Source organism: Pelodiscus sinensis, chromosome 4 (assembly GCF_049634645.1).
Source record: "Pelodiscus sinensis isolate JC-2024 chromosome 4, ASM4963464v1, whole genome shotgun sequence".
In the NCBI taxonomy this organism is placed as follows: domain Eukaryota; kingdom Metazoa; phylum Chordata; order Testudines; family Trionychidae; genus Pelodiscus; species Pelodiscus sinensis.
Window position 1 is genome coordinate 19,783,271 of NC_134714.1, and position 23,907 is coordinate 19,807,177.

At 39.6% G+C, this 23,907-nt stretch overlaps 1 protein-coding gene and 1 long non-coding RNA gene across 6 annotated transcripts in view; one reads left to right on the forward strand and one right to left on the reverse strand.

The window, feature by feature from the left end:
• Positions 1–3,068: 3,068 nt before the first annotated feature.
• LOC112544775 (uncharacterized) lies at positions 3,069–18,959 on the forward strand. The gene is made up of 5 exons (XR_012903282.1): positions 3,069–3,200; positions 4,007–4,147; positions 16,643–16,722; positions 17,523–17,608; positions 18,660–18,959. It is a non-coding gene; the product is annotated as an uncharacterized LOC112544775 (long non-coding RNA).
• Positions 3,177–23,907, reverse strand: part of TDRD9 (tudor domain containing 9) — a 151,675-nt gene continuing 130,944 nt past the window's right edge. For all 5 annotated transcript variants that reach the window (XM_075926469.1, XM_075926470.1, XM_075926468.1 and 2 more), the window contains 7 exons: positions 13,959–14,029; positions 13,340–13,449; positions 12,224–12,320; positions 10,530–10,668; positions 9,798–9,916; positions 6,373–6,445; positions 3,177–4,034 (listed from right to left, as the gene is read on the reverse strand). In XM_075926469.1, the coding sequence (XP_075782584.1) occupies positions 3,936–4,034; positions 6,373–6,445; positions 9,798–9,916; positions 10,530–10,668; positions 12,224–12,320; positions 13,340–13,449; positions 13,959–14,029 (708 nt within the window). In that variant the 3' untranslated portion in view covers positions 3,177–3,935. The remainder of the gene's footprint in view (positions 4,035–6,372; positions 6,446–9,797; positions 9,917–10,529; positions 10,669–12,223; positions 12,321–13,339; positions 13,450–13,958; positions 14,030–23,907) is intronic.

Here is a 23,907-nt window from a genome sequence, read left to right on the forward strand (position 1 = left end):
GCAAGGTTGCACTTGCACAAAATAAATAAGCATCCAGAGTGCATAACTAAAAAAACCCCCATCTTATTATATACCCTGTTACTTTCCTGGGAATGTCAAGATTAGCACAGTCATTTATTAACAACAAGTGGTCCTGTGGAACCTTAGAGACTAACCAAAATATAAAGAATCAGGCTCTTTCATGGGCAAAACCCATTAGTAATTTATTATTTGTCTTATTCGCTCTAAATGAGTTCCCTCAATAAGCTACCCATAAAACACTATTTGGTTAAAATGCCATAATATCCTCAGGCAGGAGTCTTACAAATCATCCTTCTATGCCCTTTACACTTGCTCAATATATTTTACTGTTATTTCAATAAAATAATATTTGAGAAAGCAATCCCTATATCCCACTAGAAAGATTACTCATTAAAGCACTGTTGGTGAAAAAAATGGAATGTCGTTTAGTACTAGTGGAGAATAGGGTGCAGCTGCGTAACAGAACATCTTATAAATATGAATTAATTATTTATAATGGGGATTATTTCTGGTTTATAACTAACAGAAAATAGAGTATCTCCACCTCTTGATAGTGATAGAAATGTAGCCGTGTTAGTCTGGTGTAGCTGAAACAAAATACAGGACAATGTAGCACTTTAAAGACTAACAAGATGGTTTATTAGATGATGAACTTTCGTGGGCCAAACCCACTTCCTCAGATCAAGTAGTGGAAGAAAATAGTCAAAACCATATATACCAAAGGATACAATTAAAAAAAAGAACACACATGAAAAGGACAAATCAAATTTCAGAACAGAAGGGGGATGTGGGGGGGGGGAGGTAAATGTCTGTGAGCTAATGGTATTAGAGGTTATAATTGGGGAAGCTATCTTTGTAATGGGTAAGATAACTTGGGTCTTTGTTGAGACCCACAGGTAGAGTGTTGAATTTTAGCATGAATGACAGTTCAGACGATTCCCTTTCAAGTGCAGATTTAAAAGGCTTCTGAAGCAGGATGCAGGTAATTAAGTCGGTGAAACAGTGTCCTTTCTGGTTGAAATGGCAAGAAACTGTTTTTTCTTTGTGGTCCTGTCTAGTATCTGTTTTGTGGGCATTGATTCTTTGGCAAAGTGTCTGAGATGTTTGTCCAATGTACAAAGCAGACGGACACTTTCGGCACATGATAGCATAAATTATATTTCTGGATGCGCAGGAGTATGTATTCTTGATCTTATAACTCACTTGGTTAGGTCCAATAATGGTATCAGCAGAGTGAATATGTGGACAAAGCTGGCAACGGGATTCGTTGCAAGGGAAGGTGCCAGGGTTGGTATTAGTGTGGTATGTCCTGTGGTTGTTGGTAAGAATCATCTTGAGGTTAGGTGGTTGTCTATAGGAGACATCCCCCTTCTACTGGAAGTGGGTCTGGCCCACGAAAGCTCATCATCTAATAAACCATCTTGTTAGTCTTTAAAGTGCTACATCGTCCTGTATTTTATTCCACCTCTTGATGTCTTCCAATAAAGACCAGATGCCTTTCTGGAGTGTGCTTTGGTCTGAAACTTGCTACTGGCGCCATACATGAGGCCAATGATAGGAGAGGGTCAAATCAGATGCTCTCTCACTTCTGGCTTTAAAATCTACAAATCCAGGCAGAACTGTGTGTGGCACATTGAGCAGCCTCTCATGTTTTCATGTGTAGCTTGCTTGAACTCCAGAACTAAGACTGAGTGAGGTGGGAGGGGGGTAGAACAGAGGAGAAACAGCTCAAACATCCAAAGGGGCAAGACATTACCTTGCAGGGCAGAGGTGGATATGGCAATGACATCACAAGGCCTTTTGTAATACCTCAGGTAATTGGTCAAAAGAGATCAGGAGGTGATGACCTCACAGAGCATCCATGACAACAGACTGATAAGAGATGTTGAGGGTAGGTGTGAACTCAGAGACCCCCTGTGGCTTTGCTGCAAGGAGTCTCCTTCTTGAAGTCTCTCCTTCAGTATTGAGAGAGAATTCAGGTTCACATACATGAGAATGAGGAGGAGCCTTTTTAAAGTTTTCCCCTTTCCCATTCCTAACTGATGCCCCTGTATAGACCATGAAATCCTGAGGAGTTTGGTTCCTATGCGGCCTGATCCTCTGTGCTGGGTAAATCCAAGGCACAGTTTGGGGAACTTTTTCCCACCTGAGCCTTTGTCCCATCTTGGGACACTGGAGATCATCATTTTTTGTTTCCCTCTTCCTTCCTTCCACTGGTGAGGAGTGGCTGCTCTCCCTTATTGTGGAAGACCCTCCAAAGGGAAGAGACAGGAAGAGTGCTCTAAACCTTCAGTCTCCAGTCTCTCAGAGTCTCCATGCTGATTTGCTGAGCCTGAGGATAAGGCTCTTCCCTTCCTACTCCGTCCATTCATCTGGCAGCTCCAGAAGTTTAACTGGCTGTGGGTCACCCTCAAGATATCACCCCCAGACTGATGAATTAGTGGAGCGGTCTAAAGGGATCCTGAAGGTCTTGAGGATATTTGTGGAGGAGGATCACTAGGACCGGCACAAGTTGCTCCCTGCACTCCTCTTCGCCATGCGAGAAGTCCCACAGACCTCTACTGGATTTTCCATTTGAGCTACTCTATGTCAGCATCCCTGGCAAATCCTAGATCTCTTGAGAGAATCCTGAGAGAACTAGGAAACCTGAGTTGCGGTTCTGTCCAGTATATTTTATGAGTACAGGAATGGCTCCAAGAGCTGGGTACTATGGCATGAGAGAACCTGTTATAAGACCAGCATACTCAGGAAACCCCCTATGAAGATGGGGTGGTGAAGATGAGGATCTTTGAGCCAGGAGACTGTGTCCTGTTGCTACTATCCCCCTCAGAATCCAAGGTGCTGGCCAAATGGCAAGACTCCTTCCAGATAATCAGCCAAGTTGGGCCTGTTGATTATGAGATCTGCATGTCACAGTGGCAGAGGGACACTTACGTCTACTACATAAACCTCCCGAAGGCCTGGAAAGAATGGGAGGGCCTGAGGATTGCCCATACCCACCAGAACCTGAGTTGCGGCCACTAGCTGATAAATCTGCGGAGCCTGGGACAATGGCTGTTGGCCAAGAACTAAGCCCTAGGCAACAGGAACAAGTCCAGTAGTTAATGGCCAGTTTCCCCTCCATCTTAGCATCTCAGTCAGGGAACACTAAACTGATCCATCATTATATCACAAACCAGGTTTGTGACAAAGGAGAAAAACACCATATCTTATTTGCAACTATATGTTTTATTCATATATTTTGTGGTGGTAAAGAGTTTGTGATTTAGGGAAGAATAAAAAAGAATGAAGGAAGGAACAGGGAATTGGAGGTTCAAAAAGATTTTCCCTCAACTTATGAAAAAATATGTATTTCATTACTTATGTATTATTGCGCCAAATGTGGATAGTGCAAGTGATTATATCCAGCATTTGCAATATATACAAATTAGCAAATTTGCTATATGAGTTATTACTCTAACACTTGCAACATATAAATAAGGCATAAATAAAATTCAACATGTAACTCAAAATATTTTATTTCAAAGACAAACAACATTTATCATCAGCTGTTGTGTTCTTTAGGAAAAGAAATAAACCGAGACTATATTTATTTTCTCCCCTTTCATTTATTGAGTGCTTTTTGAAAAATTGTCTCAGACATTATTAAAGAAAAAGAGCCTCTTGATCTAAACAAATCTATTCTATGAATTGTATTTTCAGTATGTGTGTACCTTGATTCTTAATCTTTGAAAGAAAAGGTCACACTACATTTTTTCATCTCATTAAAGCACCCACTAGGACATTCCAAACTGCATCCTCTTTAAGATCAGAGGGATGTGAAGCTAATCTTTAACGATCATTCAGAAAACAGCAGTAAATTAAACTAAAAAAGGGCATTAACAGTTCTTTCTTTTAAGGATTTCTAGAAATATTTAAATATTTAAGACAACCAGTTTATGTAGCTGATAAATAAAAGTGTTCTCTCTTTCATTCTGCCTTTCAGATTGGTTGATGATATGTTTTGAATCCACCTAATAGAAAAAAAAATCAAAATTACAATGTTAGAAAGATGCAAGTTTATACGTTCTTACTTTGCAAACACAAGACATTCTCCTCCACAAGACTGTTCTTTACTTGTTTTCAGGTAACTTTTTGATTGTTCAGACTCTCATAAACTTTGCTCATGTTCTGTATGACATGCTTAAAAATTCGATAAATATTGCTATAAAAACCCCAGCTCACATTATGAATGCTTGTGTCAGAATTCTGTTTCAGGTCCACAGACTTTTCTTATCAAGTAAATAATAATGAAAGCATTTTGTCATTAACATAAAATAAAACTGTTAGATACATCTTCAGATAACGCTCAGACTTCAGATACACTTTCAGATAACATGTTGCTATATAGCTGACACAACAACTTACTTTTACAAAATATTAAAAGCAATGTAGATGAACAAAAGGTTACACTAGCTTACTCATTATCCCACATATTTATGTCCCGCTATTGTTTGTATTATAGTTAAAAAGATCCACGAGTAGCTGTTCTTTGAATTATCAGGTCAAAATGAACCCACTCATATGTATATACATACTGAGAGAGGAATTAATACTGAGAATTGCTTTCCCACTGCTGATCTGTCATATATACTATGAAATAAGTGTCAGCCATATATTTTTCAGTTCTTTAGGCAGTTTAGAAGGAAAAGGAAAATGTGTGACCATTGAAGGTAATGTAGCACTGTGAGGTTCAAGAGCATCTAAAAATATTAAATGAAGCTTTCCCTGAGTGAGAGAGATGGTGAAATAATATATTTTGACATTAAAAAATGGCTACTGACATTTGAAAAATGAGTTGGAAGCATGACTTCTGCTTATGGAAGTATAAAAGGTAGGATGACTACCTGTACTTTGTATTAGAGGATAGGTATTTTCGATTGCCCTTTACACAAAGGGATAGGTGCACCCTCTTTGCTGAGTTTCAGAGTCCGGGTTCCAGCCTGAGCCTCAACAGCTACATTACTATTTTTAACCTTGTAGCATAAGTGAGTTGGCCTGGACAGGTATTTTCTCTCCATTCATACTCCTATAGCAGTGTAGGACAACCTTACAGCACAATTAAGAGAAAATAAACACACTCCTCTCAGTGAAATGCAATGAGTATATTTTCTCTCTGTGCTTATCCCATCTTCTCAATTTCCTTCCCTTCCGAGAAGAGACCTAAATCACTTACCCATCTCAGAAAAGCACCCACTTCCCTTCATCCCCTAAGATGTATGATAACCATTGGCCTCCCTCATTCCTGCTGGTTACTAACCACTAAGCTCATGAACTAAATGCCGTGGGAATCTGGTTGCATGTGGTGACCCATTTATGAAATTAGGAAAGATTTGGCAGGGTAGACTAACACTCACTCCAAACAAAAACCCTACATCTGAGTTGCAGGAAACCCTTTGAAGTCTCTAGACTACCACCTCCCTTTCTGACCCTAACATCACAGCAGGTTTCCTGAAAGTATAAAAAAGGAAATCCTGTTATAAAACAATAGCCAGCTATAAAATCCAACATATTCTCATGTTCTGTATGACATGCTTAAAAATTCGATAAATATTGCTATAAAAACCCCAGCTCACATTATGAATGCTTGTGTCAGAATTCTGTTTCAGGTCCACAGACTTTTCTTATCAAGTAAATAATAATGCAAGCATTTTGTCATTAACATAAAATAAAACTGTTAGATACATCTTCAGATAACGCTCAGACTTCAGATACACTTTCAGATAACATGTTGCTATATAGCTGACACAACAACTTACTTTTACAAAATATTAAAAGCAATGTAGATGAACAAAAGGTTGAGCTAACAATTCCAAAATAAGTAACATAAATACACATCTTCAATTTAGTTATACTATTTGATGGGAAGTACCAAAATGTTAATTTCTTAGGGGGGATAAAATAGTTCAGACAGTAATCAATCTTCGCTTCAAGTTTCTGAAGCATTTTGTTCCAAAATAATGAATATGAGTGTCCACAAAATTAAAAAAGCATTATAAAATCCAGACTGAGTGTACAATCTGTCCATTCACCTCAAATCCCAAACTACACTATCTGTACTGTTATCCAGATCATCTCTGCTTATGAGGTTAACAGGTATCAGCAAAGAAATACATTGGGATAAAAACCATCTTATCTGTGGCCATCAACTCAACCTACTGTAAGTCTTCAAACATAAAGGAATATTGTAATAACCATTCCCATTTACTTTTTTTATATATATATATATATATATATATATATATATATATATATATATATATATATATTATATATATATATATATATAAAATTTGAAAATTATAACCTTACCTGATTCCAATCATGTGATTTCCTATACCACTTAGGAGCAATTACTTCTCGAGGTTTTGATTTGCAGATTAAGCTGAAATTTCATAAAAATATCTTTAGAATTAACTATATACCTTTGGGTTTCTTAAACACCTAATGAAATATTTGGACATGTATTACATTAATGTTGCTGGTTTAAATGTTAAAATTTTCATGTTAGTTTAATTTGCTCATTTGCTTCAGTGTGAGAAATCACAAATAAAGTCACGCACTAGCAAAACTGCTTGCTTTAAAACTGTATTGAGAGGAAAAAATATTTTAAGTTATTTATTTGACAAAGTGCTACAGTTTGCAACAGTCATGTATTCTATACATTTATGCATGCTTATTCATTTGAATATATTTTAGCTATTTTAAATTATTCCGTTTTCTGTAACAACTCAATTATTATAGATTGTTTGTCTGCCCCAGTTATTTCCTCAAGCTGTGTTAATAAGTACAATGATATATTTTAATTAATTCTGTCTAGATGTGTTTTTCAAATACTCATTTTACTCTTAAGTAGTGGTGACATGTTGTAAATACAGTTAATTTAAAAAAACTGTGAAGGGGAAATCCATGAAAGATTTCACCAGACTAGTTTTAGGCATGTAGTGTCTTTTCAAAAAAGCATTTTTTGGCACATTAAACAAAAAATAATAAGAAAAACTGAAATACATATAGGGCGAAATAAGACACATATTACAACATTATGCTAGCAGATAGTCTCTTCCTTCAAAATCAGTATGTGCTCAGTTTCTGATATTTGGGGCGGGGAGGGAATAAGATGTAATTTTACTCCTGAAATTTGATTTCTGGATACCATGATCCACAAATCTTGAAGAACAGGATAACTAAGCTTCTGTATCTTAATGCTATTTGTTGTATGGCAAGAGATTTATCATCAGAACAATTTTCACTGAGATGAAGGAAGTATGAGAAAAGACTCTTATCTTTTACCAAAGAACTTCAGCATTTTGTCTTGTAATTTAATATTTTTTATTCTGTTCCTTTTAACAAAGTAATGTTTATTTTGACAGATTTTTCTTTATGCAATACAAGAATATTTTAAATGAAACATTCATTAATGAACCTCAGGCATAATTAACCAGTGCTACTGAATAGCATGACTTACCCTATTAAGTTTGATTTTTTAAAAGTTTTATAAATAAATGCTGGTGAAAATCACAGACTTCATTTCATAGGGTTTTAGGTAGGCAAAAGAAGGTACAAAAAGGATGGGAATAAGGGAAAGAGATAGAATGAAGGAAGACAGCAAATGGAAGAGTGACATCTATGTGAATGGAAGTAGACAAGTCTGTAGGAGAAGTTTAGAGCTAAGAGGAGATTTGGGGATGAGCCATACATTTTAGTGCTGTTCTATTCTAAAAAGGGAGTTTAATTGTGGTTTAAAGTGTCACAGTCTCTAATTCCATCTCAAATAAGCTCTGTTTAAAAATACAATGCTTATATAAGTGCTAGCCTGGCAAACCTGATAGTAAGCTGGGCTCATCCCTCTGAGTGCCACATTCTGCCCTCTATATATCTATACAACTGGGTTTGCAGTGATAATATCTTTATTTTAATGCACGGGAATAAACAGAATCGAGTTTAGTTTCTCTTAGCTATATTCAGCTTTGTAGTATTAACAGGAGTAAAATCCAGTAGCAACTTAAAAGGATTGTTAGAGAAGCTTTTGGTTTTTATAGTGAGGTACTCTGCATATTTAAAATAATACCAGTACAAAGATTAAAATTATTAGTAAAGACTAAATACTAAGATAAGATCTGTGGAGAAAGAAGGTGTCATTTAAAATATTTTTTCAGATTGAAATTACACTTTTAAAAGGAAAAGGACTGGTGAAGACTCAAGTATATTCTATTTATTGTTTATGCTAGGAAGAATAACTTTAGCACCTAAATAAGATTTTACTTGTTTTTGTCTGTAAGTACAAGACTCTTACAAAAAGCATATTGCTCATTCCCATGGGGAAAACAATGTGTTTTTGACAGGTCAGTATACTGTTGTTTCATGCCATTTACTGTGGTAAGCAGAAGCAAGTAGATTTTGTGTTTAAGACATTAATTTTCATGACTTCCGCCAGAATGAGTAAAAGCACCATGCGCTGCGCCCATGTAGGTATAACTGCATTAAAAGCACAAATTATTTCTTTGTATAAGTCCTATCCTAATATAGTATTAACTCACAAGGTGCATTTCTTAGCTAGGTACCTACCAACGCAGCAATTTGCTGCATAAATTATGTCAGTCAAATTTACTCTTGCATTGGAACATATGTCAAATTGTTGCAGGAGCACATCTTTCTAGCCTCTGGAATTTTGCCAATTGTGCTACAGGTCTCAAAATGGGAGGTTGCCCATAAAGTTTTTGCTGGTGTTCCTGCCATGAAGTATACTTGTAAAATATGCCTCAGAAATGTCACAGGTATGAAACTGTAGTTTAGCTGTCTGGCTTGAGACACAAAAGCACTGTGGGATTGGACAGTAAGGGCTGTCATGTCACGGAGACAACAGTGGCTGCATGGTTTTACCAGAAGACAGTGACAGGTGCTGGATGCTACCTATTTAGACAAATATACTTCCAGTATAAACACTGAACTCTGTGCCACAATCAACTGATTGACAGATCCACTGCACAAAACCTCACAACTGGCTACTCCACTGTCTCTCTTCAGCCTCTGGCATGTGCTGATGCCCTAAAGATTTCTTGTTACATGGCCCAGTAGAGCAAAACCCGACCTCCTTTACTCGCTCAAGATGTGGGGAGTGGATTTAAAGTTGGGGTAAATGTGTTAGTGCTCAAATACATCAACTGAGTTGAGATGTAACCACTGACAAATCATATATTTAATTTGAGCAAGCACATCAAAAAAGGGAGTCATATGAACTTCCAATATCAATTTTCTATACACTTTATGTGACAACTGCTACTATTCTCTATTGCACTTTTGCACTGGGGGACTCCACTTAAAGCTACTGTACACTTGAAGCTGCATCATGAAACTGCCCCCAATGTAGTTAATTTAGGATAGCATTTCTTTTTGCCAAAGAGCCTAGCATTTCCTAGGCGTAACTATATCAATGGAGGCATGGGCTACTCCACCCAGATTGGGGAACCCTCACCCATGGTGGGCCCTGCAGGGATAAAGTATCCCTCTACCAGTGGCAGGTGGGGAGCTGCTCCAACCCCCATCGGTTAACCTGTTAACCATTCACATCCCTATGTTGGACTACAGCGGTTCAATCTGTAGTGGATTTAATGCTTTACAAACAATCAAAGTAAATCAAGATGGCTAGTAAAACACAGAAGCATGAAGACAAATGTGAATTCTAGTTTGCTATCATCTAAGAAAACAAACAAAATTCTTATCAAGAAAAGTAGCCTTACCCTAAAAGTTTCTCACGGGCATTCTCTTGCAGCTGTGCAATCCTCTCTTGCTCAAAATACCTTGGGCCACTTGGGCCATCACAAACCAGTTTGTTAATGGCCATTCTTAGGATGTTTATCTGTAAATGTTTCAGTGATACATGATGAGAAGCCCAAACAATATTTCCAGTTTAAATTTGGATTTTATGTAGGGATGTGTGTGCACCAACACACCTCTGTATGTCTAGAACAGTTAAGTTATCACTGATAGTTCATTTTTGTATCAACATTAGCAAGACTTTATATATAAAATATAAGAATGTCTAATATATTGTAAGCAGATTTTTAAATAGCATAGTTTTATACCAAAAATATAATTAAATTTTTAATATTACACAGAAAAACAAAGCAACCCTTTTTGCATAGGTGTTTGGTTAGCACAAAATAGTATTTGCTTAATTACTGGCTTAATGTATACAATTGTCTAAAAATATGGTAATTTATTATTTAATATTTGACTTTGTTCTACAAAGTTTAATGAAATCACCTCAAGGTTTTTAAATTTAATTTCTGACACACAAGATCAATTCAAGGTTATAAACAGGCAATTTCACTAAAAAAATTAGACAACTTTAAAACTCTGCCAAAGGTTGCTAGACTTCAAGTAATAAAACTGTAAGAATTAAATTTCTGAAATCTGCTAGGTTCTGGACATGCACTACTACAATGAAAATATCCATGTGCACTTTTTACCTCTACTATGTCACTCACACCAAATTGCACATCAAATGCCAGCTCCATGTCATGTTCTGGAAGCAGTGAGGTTCCAAGAGTCTGATTCCACCCCAAACCACACAGAACACCAGTAAAATTCTTTCCACTTTCATCAACCCTAAACAAAAGGTTAGAACAGTGAAATTAAAACAAAAGCAACCACATCTGGAACACTAAGAATCTAATTTACATCCCACATTAATATGAAAATAGATGCTCAGATTATATCTATACTGCAATCACACACCCACACCCATCATCGCTCTTTCTAAATTCAACCATCAAGTATTTTTAGTCTCTCCTCACATGGAATCTGTTCCATAACCCTAATCTATTTGGGGTTTGGCTGGGGAGCATGGCCTAGTGATCAAGGCTGCCACTCACGACTGGTAGGGAAGACACTGGTAGCGGAGCCTGGGTCCTTCCACTCCACTGGCTCTGATGCAGGGCCCTTTGGGCTACCAGTGGTCTGACAACTGAGGCTGCTTAAGGCTGCCCTCCCTGGGCCACTTCCTATCTCCTCCGAGGTCTGCTGCAGGCAGAGCCATCCCATACATAGGATAGTTTGGGGCAGCCACCCCAGGCCCCACAGGAGGCCCTGCAGCAGCCACCTCAACAGTACTATGGGACCTAGCACAGGGCAGCAGCAGGGGTCAGGGCCTCCCGCACATGCCGTGGCAGGAGCTAAAGTGACCCCTCCTCTACTCTGCTGGCCATCTCCCAGCCTGCTCCACTCCCAACTCTGCTGCTGCCATACACCAGACCCCCTCATAATCCCCTGGACCACATAGCTCAGGGGAGGGGGCTTCAGGGAAAGGTGCAATGGGGGGTAGGAGAGATGGAGCAGGGGAGGGGCAGAGGTGGAGAAGGGCAGGGATGGAATGGAACCTGGGGGTGCCTAAGGTCCCATGCCCGTGGAAAAGGGAGGTTGCCCTGGAGGCCCTGTGCTCTAGGGATGGCCCTGGCTGGAGGAATCCAAGAAAAGAAAATAAGAAGAAATTTCCAATGTTGAGACTCTGTCTGTGGCAAAGAGGGAATTACTTCCTCCTCTGTTTCTGGGGTGGGACCTTTCCCTCAGGAAGGACTCTGTTAGGGCAGTTATTTCTGAAATGTCATCCTTCCCTCTGCTCTGCTGAAACTGTGGGCTGTAGGTCTGTTCTCTTCCTGGTCTGCCCCCAAAAGAGCTGTTTCCCTTTCTTAATTCTTTACCTAGAAGAAGCATTTGCTGAAGGTATGGCAGGGCAGGGATTGCAAGGTCTAAAACAATCCCTCAATCCCTTGTTGCCCAATCATACTGACATAGGTGAAAATAATACATTTATCTGCAACTTAGTCCCTCAACAACCCATAGCCCCTAAAATACACAAAGTTCCCTTTCATCAGCAGAACTAAGACTGGCACAGTTCCTCCTTCTCTTAAACTTACAGCAACATCTCAGGAACTTAATTAACTATTCATAAAGGCAAACTCTAGAATCCCCAAATCACACATACATCCAACATTATAACATACTACTGCTGCTAAGGGATGGAACAAACAAGGGTAGCATAGGAGAAGAATGGTAAAAAACACATCATTCCTTAAGGTGCTGAGAGTCAGTCTGTTCAAATAATCACTCTTTCAAGTTGCTAAATATAATAATTCTGCTATCATACTTAAAAATGCATGTATACCTCAGTTCTATAACGGGAGCAAATATCATACTGAGAAGTGCTGGTAGCCCAGGGATAGAAGGCATCAGAGATGTTTCTCTTAACAATATTGTAGATCCTATTATAAAAAATATAATTTATCATTAACAAAAAGCCTTAAAAGCACAGCCAACCTATAAGCAGTTAGTAGACAATTATATCAGTTGCTTAAAAAGACAGTTACCTGTTTCTATAACTAGTGTTTTTTGAGATGTGTTGCTCATGTTCATTCAATTTAGGTGTGTGTGCTTGCCACATGCACTGGTGCTGGAAGTTCTTTCCTTAGCAGTATCCACAGGGGGACTGGCTGTGGTGCCCCCTAGATTGGCACATAACATTGCACAGAATATGGGGCACCACCATCGTACCCCCATTCTCCGTTCCTTCTCGCTGGAAACTCAGACAGTGGAGGAGGAGGTCAGGACACGGAATGGACATAAGCAACACATCGCACATACCAGCAGGTATGGAAGCAGGTAACTGTTTTTTCTTCAAGTGCTTCTAATGTCCATTCAACGTAGGTGACTCCAACCAGTACCTATGGAGGGTAGGAGTTTATGGACATATAGACTGGAACACAGTTCTGCCAAACTATTATGTGGGTCATTAGTGGGCATGAGCCTCTTACAACAATCAGAAGGCTTAAAGCCTGGGGACTGGGGCATGCCCCATCCTAAGGCACAGTCCTGTATAGGACCTTTTAAGTGTCTAGCTATCCAAGAGGGAAACTAGAACTATACATGAGACAACTAGGGGGAAAGGAGTTGAAAAATGGGAAGCAAGTAACAGTGTTAGCTGAAGCAGTAGACTTTCAGCACTGTTACTATTGGTAAAAAGGAACTGGAGGGGTGGCAGCACCCTATTACTGCACTATGCGTGCACTGCTCCAGAGGGTGCCAGAGCCAGTTCCCCTATGGATATTGTAGAGGGAAAAACTTCCAGCACCAATGCATAGTTCGATCACACGCACCTAAGGACATGAGCAATCACTCAAAAGAACAATTCTTAGTTCTGTGGCTATTCATATAGACAATGCTTAGTAGTTAAAAGAAATGGAAGTGAGAAAAGTAAGAAACATAAAAATATATTTAGAATTACCAGTTGCATTTACTGATACAGAAGCAGCAACCAACATTTTCTGAAATGGATCTTCAGGAGTATTACTGAGAATTACAGAATTTATACTCTCCTTTTCTATGCAGACGCATCTAGGAAAAAAGAGAAGTTAGCTGAAATGCGTATCTGAAAATCCTTTTAAAATTATGAATCAGCCATAAGTGACTCTACTTACTGAGTCAAGTTTTTAATGAATCCAGGTTCTGAGCTTAGCATTCTAGATAAGAACATAAGAGTGGCCATACTAGGTCAGACCAACGGTCCATCTAGCCCAATATCCTGTCTGCCGACAGTGGCCAATACCAGATGCCTCAGAGGGAGGGAACACAACAGGTTATCCTCACATGATTCCTCCCATCACCCACTTCCAGACAAGATATTAAATACAATTTCTGGGGACATTAAAGCTATAACAATAAATTTTCCCATTCTTCTCAGAACTTTTAATGATATTATCAGAGTTGCAGATGCAATAGTATTGAATCATAATGTGAATTAATAAAATAATTAAAGATGTGAAAATTTGTATTTAAATAACTCTTATCTACCAATGCAATAACCTATGGTTTGTCTACCATTCATGGTGAAAGCTTTATCATACCTGAATCTGGAAATTTGGGTCATGCTGTGACACTTCAGCTCATAAGGATTGAAGGGGCCATGAAGGATTGCCTTTGAAACAAGATAGGTCAAATTTTCAGTTTTTAGAAGAAAATAAACAAACATACATACACACATATAATTGTAATACTTTATCGGCTATATATTAACATCTAATATTTTCAAACTTGGGTGCCTAAAGTTAAGTACCTAAATTTACATCTAGGCCCCTATATAAAAAATACCTCTTTTTTTCAGGAGCTAAGCAATCATAATTTCTCAATAACTTGAATAGGACTTGGGAGTTCCACACCATGTCTAAAAATCAGGCCATTTGTATTTAAGTGTCTAGCTTCCTAATCTTATAAACACTATGCATCTGTTTACGTTTTGGCATGAAAGTAGCCCCACTGAATTTTGGCTATGCGTCTTTATGAAATGCGACCAAATCAACAGTTTTGAGTTTGCCTGAGTCATCTAGTGTATCACCAGTTGCACTTAAGAGTGCAGTAGTAACTTTGCATCATCAGATCTCTGTTAGTCTACTTACTATGAAACCAAGGCAGCAATTATTTTTCCATATATATTTACATTCAAGTTATCAGAAATAAATGCACACAACCATAGTGTATGCTTTAGGATGCACCATGTATGCAAGCTCTCTTGACCAGAAAACATAAAGCAATGTCCATGGGCCTGTTTCTACATAGAGTAGCACCTACTGCCTCCAAACAAAGGCATAAAAAGGAGGTGCAGACCCAACACTCCTCAGTTCTCTCTCACTGCAAAGCAGAGTCTCCACAGCTGAAGATAGGAAGGGCAGAAGGTTGAGCACTCATTTGAAAAAAAAAAAAAAAAGACTTCTTGAAGAACTCAAGTTACACTAAGGGAAGTAACCTTTCCTTACATAAGGACAGCCATCCTGGGTCAGACTAAAGGTCCATCTAGCCTAATATCCTGTTTTCCAACAGTGATCAGTGCCAGGTGTCCCAGAGGGAATAAACAGAACAGCTAATCAAATGATCCATCCCATTTTGCCAGCTTCTGACACTGATGGACCAATCCTCCATGAATTTATCTAGCTCTTTTTGAGCCCTATTATAGTCTTAGACTTCACAACATCCTTTGGCAAGGAATTCCATGGGTTGATTGTGTGTTGTGTGAAGAAGTACTTCCTTTTGCTTGTTTTAAACTGGCTACCTATTAAATTCATTTGATAACCCTCCAGTTCTTGTGTTATGGGAAAGAGTAAATAACTTCTTTATTCACTTTTCCCACACCAGTCATGATTTTATAGACCTTTATCATATCCCTCCTTAGACATCTATTTCCAAGCTGAAAAGTCCCAATCTTATTAATCTCTCCTCATATGGCAACCTTTCTTTACTCCCAATAATTTTTGTTGCCTTTCTGAACTTTTTCCAATGCCACAATTTTTTATTTTTTTTTAAAGATGAGGTGATCACATCTGCATGCAGTATTCAAGATGTGGGTGTTTCGTGTATGTATATAGAGTCATTAAGATATTCTCTTTCTTATTCTCTATCCCTTTATGATTCCTAAGATTCCGTTTGTTTTCTGACTGCTGCTGCACACTGAGTGGATGTTTCCAAAGAATTGTCCACAATGATTCCAAGATCTCTTTTGAGTAGTAACACCTAATTTCATCCCTATATAAGTAGTTGGGATTATGTTTATCCAATACTTCTCATTTACTAACATTAAAACTCATCTGCCATTTTGTTGCCCAGTCACCCAGTTTTGTGAGACCCTTTTTTTGAATCTCTTCACAGTCTGCTTTGGACTTCACTATCTTGAGCAGTTTAGTAACATCTGCAAATTTTGCTACCTCACGGTTTACCCATTTCTCAAGATTACTTATGAATGTGTTTAATAAGACTGGTCCCACTGCAGACCCCTGGGTAATGCCACTAGTTACCTCTTTCCATTCTGAAAATTTACCTTTTATTCCTACCCTTTGTTTCCTATCTTTTAACCAGTTATCAATCCCTCTCAGGACCTTTGCCATTATCCCATGACAACTTACTTTTCCTTAAGAACCTTTGGTGCAAGACCTTGTCAAAGGCTTTCTGGAAATCTAAGTACACTATATCCCTGGATTTGCCTTGTCTACATGCTTGTTGACTCCTCAAAGAATTCTAGTAGTCTGGTGAAACATTATTTCCTTTTACAGAAACCATACTGACTTTTCCCCAACAAACTATGTTCCTCTATGTGTCTGGCAATTCTGTTCTTTACTATAGTTTCAACCAATTTGACCAGTATGAAGTTAGATTTACCAGCCTGTAATTGCCAAGACCACCTCTAGAACTTTTTTTAAAAAATTGTCGTCACATGAGCTATCTTCCAGTCATTTAGTAGAGAAGATGATAATTTAAAGGATAGATTACAAATCACTGTTAGTAGTTCTGTAATTTCACATCTGAATTCTGAAGGTACTCTTGGGTGAATACTATCTGGTCCTGGTGACATATTACTGTTTACCAATTTGGTCCAAAATTTCCTCTAATGAACCTCAATCTGGGATAGTGACTCAGATTTGTTACCTACAAAGAATGGCTGAATTGTGGGAAACTCCCTCATTCCCCTTAGCCATGAAGACTAATGCAAAGTATTTATTTAGTTTCTCTGCAATGACGTTATTGTCTTTGAGTGCTCCTTTAGCATTTCAAGCATCTAGTGGCTCTGTACTCCCTGCTGACGCTTCACCAAGTTACTGCTTGAGAGTCTCCTACAATGAGGAGGTAAGTCCAAGATGGTTTGGAGTCACAAGTAGTATCATCTTTGGAAGAAAGCATAAGTGACAAAGATAGAAATAGATCATATTGCAATCTTATAAATGTCTGCTTTGGGAACATCTTTTAGTAACGCTCTAGATGTGGACTAAACTCTAGTGGAACATGCCAACACTGTGAGGAGGCTGCATCTCAGCAGATTCACAGCAGGTTAAGACACAACCAGAAACCCATTTATACAGTCTTTGAATGGAAATAGGTTGACCCTTCATCCTCTCTGCAAATTATACATATAGCCTAGGACAGGTCTAGTAAGGTCCTAGTCCTGTCAAAGTAGAATATGAGGGACCTTCTGAAGTCTTGTATATGGACTGGTGTATTCCTTGGAGATATGAAGTTATGGGTAGAACACTGGGAGGCAAATCTCATTATTTATGTGGTATTCCCAAGAGATCTTTGGGAGACAGCAAGAACAAGGATGCAGTGGAACTGGAAGTATATAGGGATCAACCATAACAGCAACAAAGTCGCCCATTCATCTAGCTGAAGTGAAGGCTATGAGGAATGGAGTTTTAAGGGAGAGATGGAAGAAAGAACAGTAGCCAGTGTTTCAAATGGAGGTTTCTTCAGATCATGGAGAACCAAACTGAGGGCCTGGTTCCATATGGGGAGGGGGGAAATAAGCTGCATACACCCTTGATAACTCTATTTGTATTACTACGGGCAAAAACTGATAAGCCTTTGATGGCTGTTACTGCAGTTAGACACACTCCAACTGAGTTAATTGAATGACCTTTTATTTTAATCAGAGAATCCAGAATTTTGGGAAGTGGAATGTATGAGGCTTGGGAAGAATGAGAGGAACACCAAGAGTTGAAGAGTTTCCACTTTTGAAGTTAAGTTTTGTGATTACAAAATTTCCTGCTAGATAGGAGAACCCACTGGACTGCATCTGAATAGGTTAAGAGTTCCATGCTTAGGAGTCATGCTCAAAGATTCAAAGATGAGGGGCTGGGAGGGATTAGGGTCTCCAAATTCTGTGAAGGAGATCCTTTCTAATACGTAGCTGAAGAGGTGCTGCCACAGAGAAGTGAAGCTGGTTTTAATCACTACACTTGTCTTGATAAGGATGGCAGTATAGGGATCAAAGGTAGAAGTGGATACGTAATACAGTAGGATATGTGGCATTGATATTCTAAGTGATAGAAATGTAGCCGTGTTAGTCTGGAGTAGCTGAAGCAAAATGCAGGACAATGTAGCACCTCCCAGTAGTGTTGCAGATTCGAGTATGATGCAGCTTTAATTGTGAATGCCAGGCAAATCATAGATCATTGTATTAGCGGATAGTAAGAGTTACTGGAATACATAGTTTCTCACCTTCAGTATTACAGCTGTAACTTTGCAGTAGTTAAAAAAACCATCTCAGATATACATAATGTAATTAAAAAATCTGAGATGAGTGGGATAATTTATTGAAGCAGTGCAACACCTGCCTCCTGTGACACATGGCAGATTTGGGGATTCCCAGAAACAGACCTTTGTGCCACTCACTGAAAATGCTGGGGGGATTTTTCAGGGAAGACTAGTGGAATAGGATGGAAATGGATGGAGTATTCCATGCTGATCACCTCCACAAATCCATCTGCAAGAGGTAATTTGTGCCTAGGCAGGTAGGAAGTAGGATATCCAATCTCCAAAGGGGGGGTTGGATGTAATAATTCAGCACAGGATTCAGTAAGGTAAGCTTCTTGAGGCCCTCAACCAAGATGTCAAAATTATTTTGTAGATGAGATGTTGCTATAGAAGGGGGGGGAAGCCCCTTTTCTGAGGTCTAGATCGCCTCCTCTGAAAAGCTCAAAATCTGGGAATGTTCTACTGAGTTTTGTATTGGAAAAGCTTAGTCTGTTGTGATATTTGAGACCTACTAAACTATCTCTTGGTTTTAGCAATGTAAACTCCCAGTGACTGTCAAGTAGCTCTCAAGTCCTTCAGAGTATAGAGGAAGGACTCCATGTCAGAGATGGAAACCTTGGATCTTAAAAGAGAAGGTCTGCAAACATATTCTGCACTTCTCTTGGGAGATGACAACTGGAGTCAAGATGCTCTCCACATAACCATGACTATATCTAGGGAAGTAGAAGCCGTGACTGAAACATCTAAAGCAGCCTGGAAGGAGATTCTGGTTTTCAAATTACTGTCTGAAATGAGAGCCTGAATTTGTTCTCTGATCTGTGGCAGGTGTTCAATAAAATGAATGAACATGCCATATATATTGCAATCCATATTTTACCAACATATTTGTTGCACAAAATTGCAGAGCTGCCAAGAAATAGCTTTTCTTACCAAGGAGGTCTAAATGTTTGGACTCTATTAGAGAGCCTGTCTATTCCTTTTGATAGTCAGGGCTAGCCCAAGAGAGTTGGGGTGGGATAAGGAAAAAAAACTCTCCAGTCTCTTGACCAGAATAATACTTTTTAAACTTCCTACTTACAGATGGGTTGGCAAATAGCAAGTATTTGCCAACCTCTGAGCAAATGATAATTGAGTCACATTTATTTGGAGTCCATTTTTCCCTGAGAGGTATTTTAAAATGCCCATCAAGGAATGTTTAAGACTCTTGGACCTTCTCTAGTGGGATCCGGAGAAATTCCACCACACATTTCACAGGCTCTTACACTGACCATTTCTGAGCCTTGCAAGAAGCTGGTGGGGGCACTACTATCTCATCAGGGGATGAAGAGAACTTCAAGCAAACTCACCCTGTCAGCTATCTAGGGATCATTCTTCTCCTTGGTGTCCCCAGGGGCTGAGAGGGCATTAGGTACTGAAGTGCAAATGTGTGGTACCGAAGGGCAATCCTGTGTGTGCACCCGTTGCAAGGAGCTCCTGACCCTCAGAGACCGAGTTCGGGCTTTGAAGGCCAGAGTGGCTGAACTGGAGGAGCTAAGAGAGGTAGAGAGATATGTTGAGGAGACTTTCCGGGACTCTGTAGTACTGTCCCACCTTCAGTCTGAGAGCCCCAGTGCTCTTAAAGAGGATGAAAGTCTCAAGGGAACAGAGCATTCAATGGGAACAGAGGGAAACCATCCCATAGTTGGGACCCTCCTTCCAGAGGATGTTGCGGTATCCTCTCGCACTGAGAATACCTCTGGGGAGGGGGGGGGAATGCCAGTTGTTAAGAAGAGGCAGGTGTTAGTAGTGGGTGATTCGATCGTTAGAAAAATAGATAGTTGAGTTTGTGATGATCTGGAGAACCGTATGGTCACTTGCCTGCCTGGTGCAAAGGTTGCAGATCTCTTGAGGCATCTAGATAGACTTATGTATAGTGCTGGGGAGGAGACGGTGGTCGTGGTACATGTAGGTACCAATGACGTAAGGAGAGATGTCCTGGAGGCCAAATTTAGGTTGCTAGGAAAGAGACTGAAATCCAGGACCTCTATGGTGGCCTTCTTGGAAATGCTTTGAGTTCCACGCGCAGGGCCAGGTAGGCAGGCAGAGCTTCAGAGTCTCAATGCGTGCATGAGACGACGGTGTAGGGAAGAGGGGTTTGGATTTATTAGGAACTAGGGACACTTTTGGGAGAGGAGGAGCATATACAGGAAGGATGGGCTCCACCTAAACCAGGGTGGAACCAGACTGCTGGCAGTAAACATTAAAAAGGCCATAGAGCAGTATTTAAACTAAGAGATGGGGGAAAGCTGACTGGTGTGGAGATGTACATAAATCAGATGGAGCCTTCTCTTAGAGGAGAATACACTGACAGAGATTCTCTAAGCTGTAGTCAGAAAGAGAGGAGGGAAGAGGACAAACCAAGGGCCAGAGCAGACAAACAACCGCATATAAAGGAATCCAAAGCATCAGGGAAGGACAGACAAATAAGCAGTGGCAAATTTTTAAAGTGCTTCTACACAAATGCTAGGAGTCTGACTAATAAGATGGGTGAACTAGAGTTCCTCGTATTAAAGGAGGAGATTGACATAATAGGCATCACTGAAACCTGGTGGAATGAGGAAAATCTGTGGGACACAATCATACCGGGATCTAAAATATATCGAAAGGATAGAGCAGGCCAGGTGGGTGGCGGGTGGTATGTGAAAGATAATGTAGAATCAAATGAAATAAAAATATTAAATGAATCAACATGTTCAACAGAATCGCTATGGATAGTAATTCCATGTTCCAATAATAAGAAATTAGCAGTAGGGATATATTACCAACCACCTGACCAGGACAGCGATACTGACATTGAAACGCTGAAGGAGATTAGAGAGGCTACCAAAATAAAGAACTCTATAATAATGGGGGATTTTAATTATACCCATATTGACTGGATACATGTCACCTCAGGAAGAGAAGCAGAGATAAAATTTCTCAATGTCTTAAATGACTGCTTCTTGGAGCAGCTGGTACAGGAACCCACAAAGGGAGAGGCAATTCTCGATTTAGTCCTGAGTGGAGCGCAGGATCAGGTCCAGGAGAGAACCGTTACAGGTCCGCTTGGGAATAGTGACCATAATATAATAACATTCAACATTCCTGTCGTGGGAAGAACACCTCAGCAGTCCTGCACTCTGGCATTTAATTTTGAAAAGGGGAATTACACAAAAATGAGGTGGTTAGTTAAACAGAAATTAAAACGCACAGCGACTAGAGCCAAATCCCTGCAAGCTGCATGGAAACTTTTTAAAGACACCATAATAGAGGCCCAACTTAAATGTATATCCCAAATTAAAAAACATAGCAAGAGACCTAAAAAAGAGAATCACCGTGGCTTAACCACCATGTAAAAGAAGCAGTGAGGGACAAAAAGGCATCTTTTAAGCAGCAGAAGTCCAATCCTAGTGAGATAAATAAAAAGGAACATAAACACTGTCAAACCAAGTGTAAAAATGTATTAAGAGAAGCAAAAAAAGATTTTGAGGAACAGCTAGCCAAAAACTCAAAAAGAAATAACAAAATGTTTTTTAAGTACATTAAAAGCAGGAAGCCTGCTAAAAAACCTGTGGGTCACCTAGACGATCGAGATATAAAAGGAGCAATCAAGGACGAAAAAGCAATTGCAGAGAAACTAAATGATTTCTTAACTTCAGTCTTCACGGCTGAGGATGTTAGGGAGATTCCCAAATCTGCACCGTCCTTTGTGGGTGGTGAATCTGAGGATCTGTCCCGGACTGAAGTGTCATTAGAGGAGGTTTTGGAACAAATAGAAAAACTTAATGTTAACTAATATCTGGGACCGGATGGCATTCATCCAAGGGTTCTAAAAGAACACAAATGGGAGATTGCTTAACTATTATCTGTGGTTTGTAACCTATCCTTTAAATCTGCTTCCATACCTAATGACAGGAAGGTAGCCAACGTGACACCAATATTTAAAAAGGGCTCTAGAGGCAATCCTGGCAATTACGGATTGGTAAGTAACTTCAGTACCGGGAAAATTAGTCGAAACAATAGTAAAGAGTAAAATTGTGAGGCATGTAGAAGAACATAATTTGTAGGACAAAAGTCAACATGGTTTCTGTAAAGGGAAATCATATCTTACTAATCTGTTAGAGTTCTTTGAAGGGGTTAACAAACATGCGGACAAGGGGGATCCAGTAGATATAGTATACTTAGATTTTCAGAAAGCCTTTGACAAGGTCCCTCACCAAAGGCTCTTGTGTAAATTACATGACCATGGGATAAGAGAGAAGGTCCTTTCTTGGATTGAGAACTGGTTAAAAGACAGGAAACAAAGGGTAGGAATAAATGGTAAATTTTCAGATTGGAGAGGGGTAACTAGTGGTGTTCCCCAAGGGTCAGTCCTGGGACCAATCCCTTTCAACTTATTCATAAATGATCTTGAGAAAGGGGTAAGCAGTGAGGTGGTAAAGTTTGCGGATGATACCAAACTGTTTAGGAAAGTCAAGACAGAAGCAGACAGTGAGGAACTCCAAAAAGATCTCACCAAACTGAGTGACTGGGCAAAAAAATGGCAAATGAAATTTAATGTGGATAAGTGTAAAGTAATGCACATCGGGAAAAATAACCCCAACTATTCATACAGTATGATGGGGGCTAATTTGGCTACAACAAATCAGGAAATAGATCTTGGAGTTATCGTGGACAGTTCTCTGAAAACTTCCACGCAGTGTGCAGCGGCGGTCAAAAAGGCAAATAGGACGCTAGGAATTATTAAGAAAGGGATAGAAAATAAGATACAGACTTTCTTACTGCCCCTATGGTACGCCCACATCTTGAATACTGTGTACAGATGGGGTCTCCTCACCTCAAAAAAGATATTTTGGCCTTGGAAAGGGTTCAGAAAAGGGCAACTAAAATGATTAGGGGTTTAGAACGGGTCCCATATGAAGAGAGGTTAAAGCAACTGAGACTTTTCAGTTTAGAAAAGAGGAGACTGAGGGGGGATATGAAAGAGGTACAGGCAGTCCCCGGATTACGTACAAGATAGGGACTGTAGGTTTGTTCTTAAGTTGAATTTGTATGTAAGTCGGAACTGGTACATACTGTAGGAGAAACTCTAGCCAAACATTTCTCCAGAGCTCAGTTTTATTGTCCCACTCCTCACTTCCCTCAGTCCTTTATTCTCAAGCTGAGGTGTCTGCTGAGAAAAAGCTGCTCCGCGTCTCCCTGGTCTGCTGGGGGAGTGGGGGAGCTCTAGCTTCGCGTCTCCCTGGTCTGCTGGGGGGAAGCAGCTAGTGCGGGGTTGCCTCACCCTGTTTGTAAGTAGGGATCCGATGTAAGTCGGAGCCATGTAATCCGGGGACTGCCTGTATATAAAATCATGAGTGGTGTGGAGAGGGCCGATAAAGAAAAGTTATTTATTAGTTCCCATAATAGAAGAACTAGAGGACACCAAATGAAATTAATGGGTAGCAGGTTTAAAACTAATAAAAGAAAGTTCTTCACACAGCTCATAGTCAACCTGTGGAACTCCTTGCCAGAGGAGGCTGTGAAGGCTAGGACTATAACAGAGTTTAAAGAGAAGCTAGATAATCTCACGGAGGTTAGGTCCATAAAAGGCTAATAGCCAGGGGACAGAAATGGTGTCCCTGGCCTCTGTTTGTCATGAGGTTGGAGAGGGATGGCAGGAGACAAATCGCTTGATCATTGTCTTCGGTCCACGCTCTCTGGGGCACCTGGTGCTGGCCACTGTCGGCAGACAGGCTACTGGACTAAATGGACCTTTGGTCT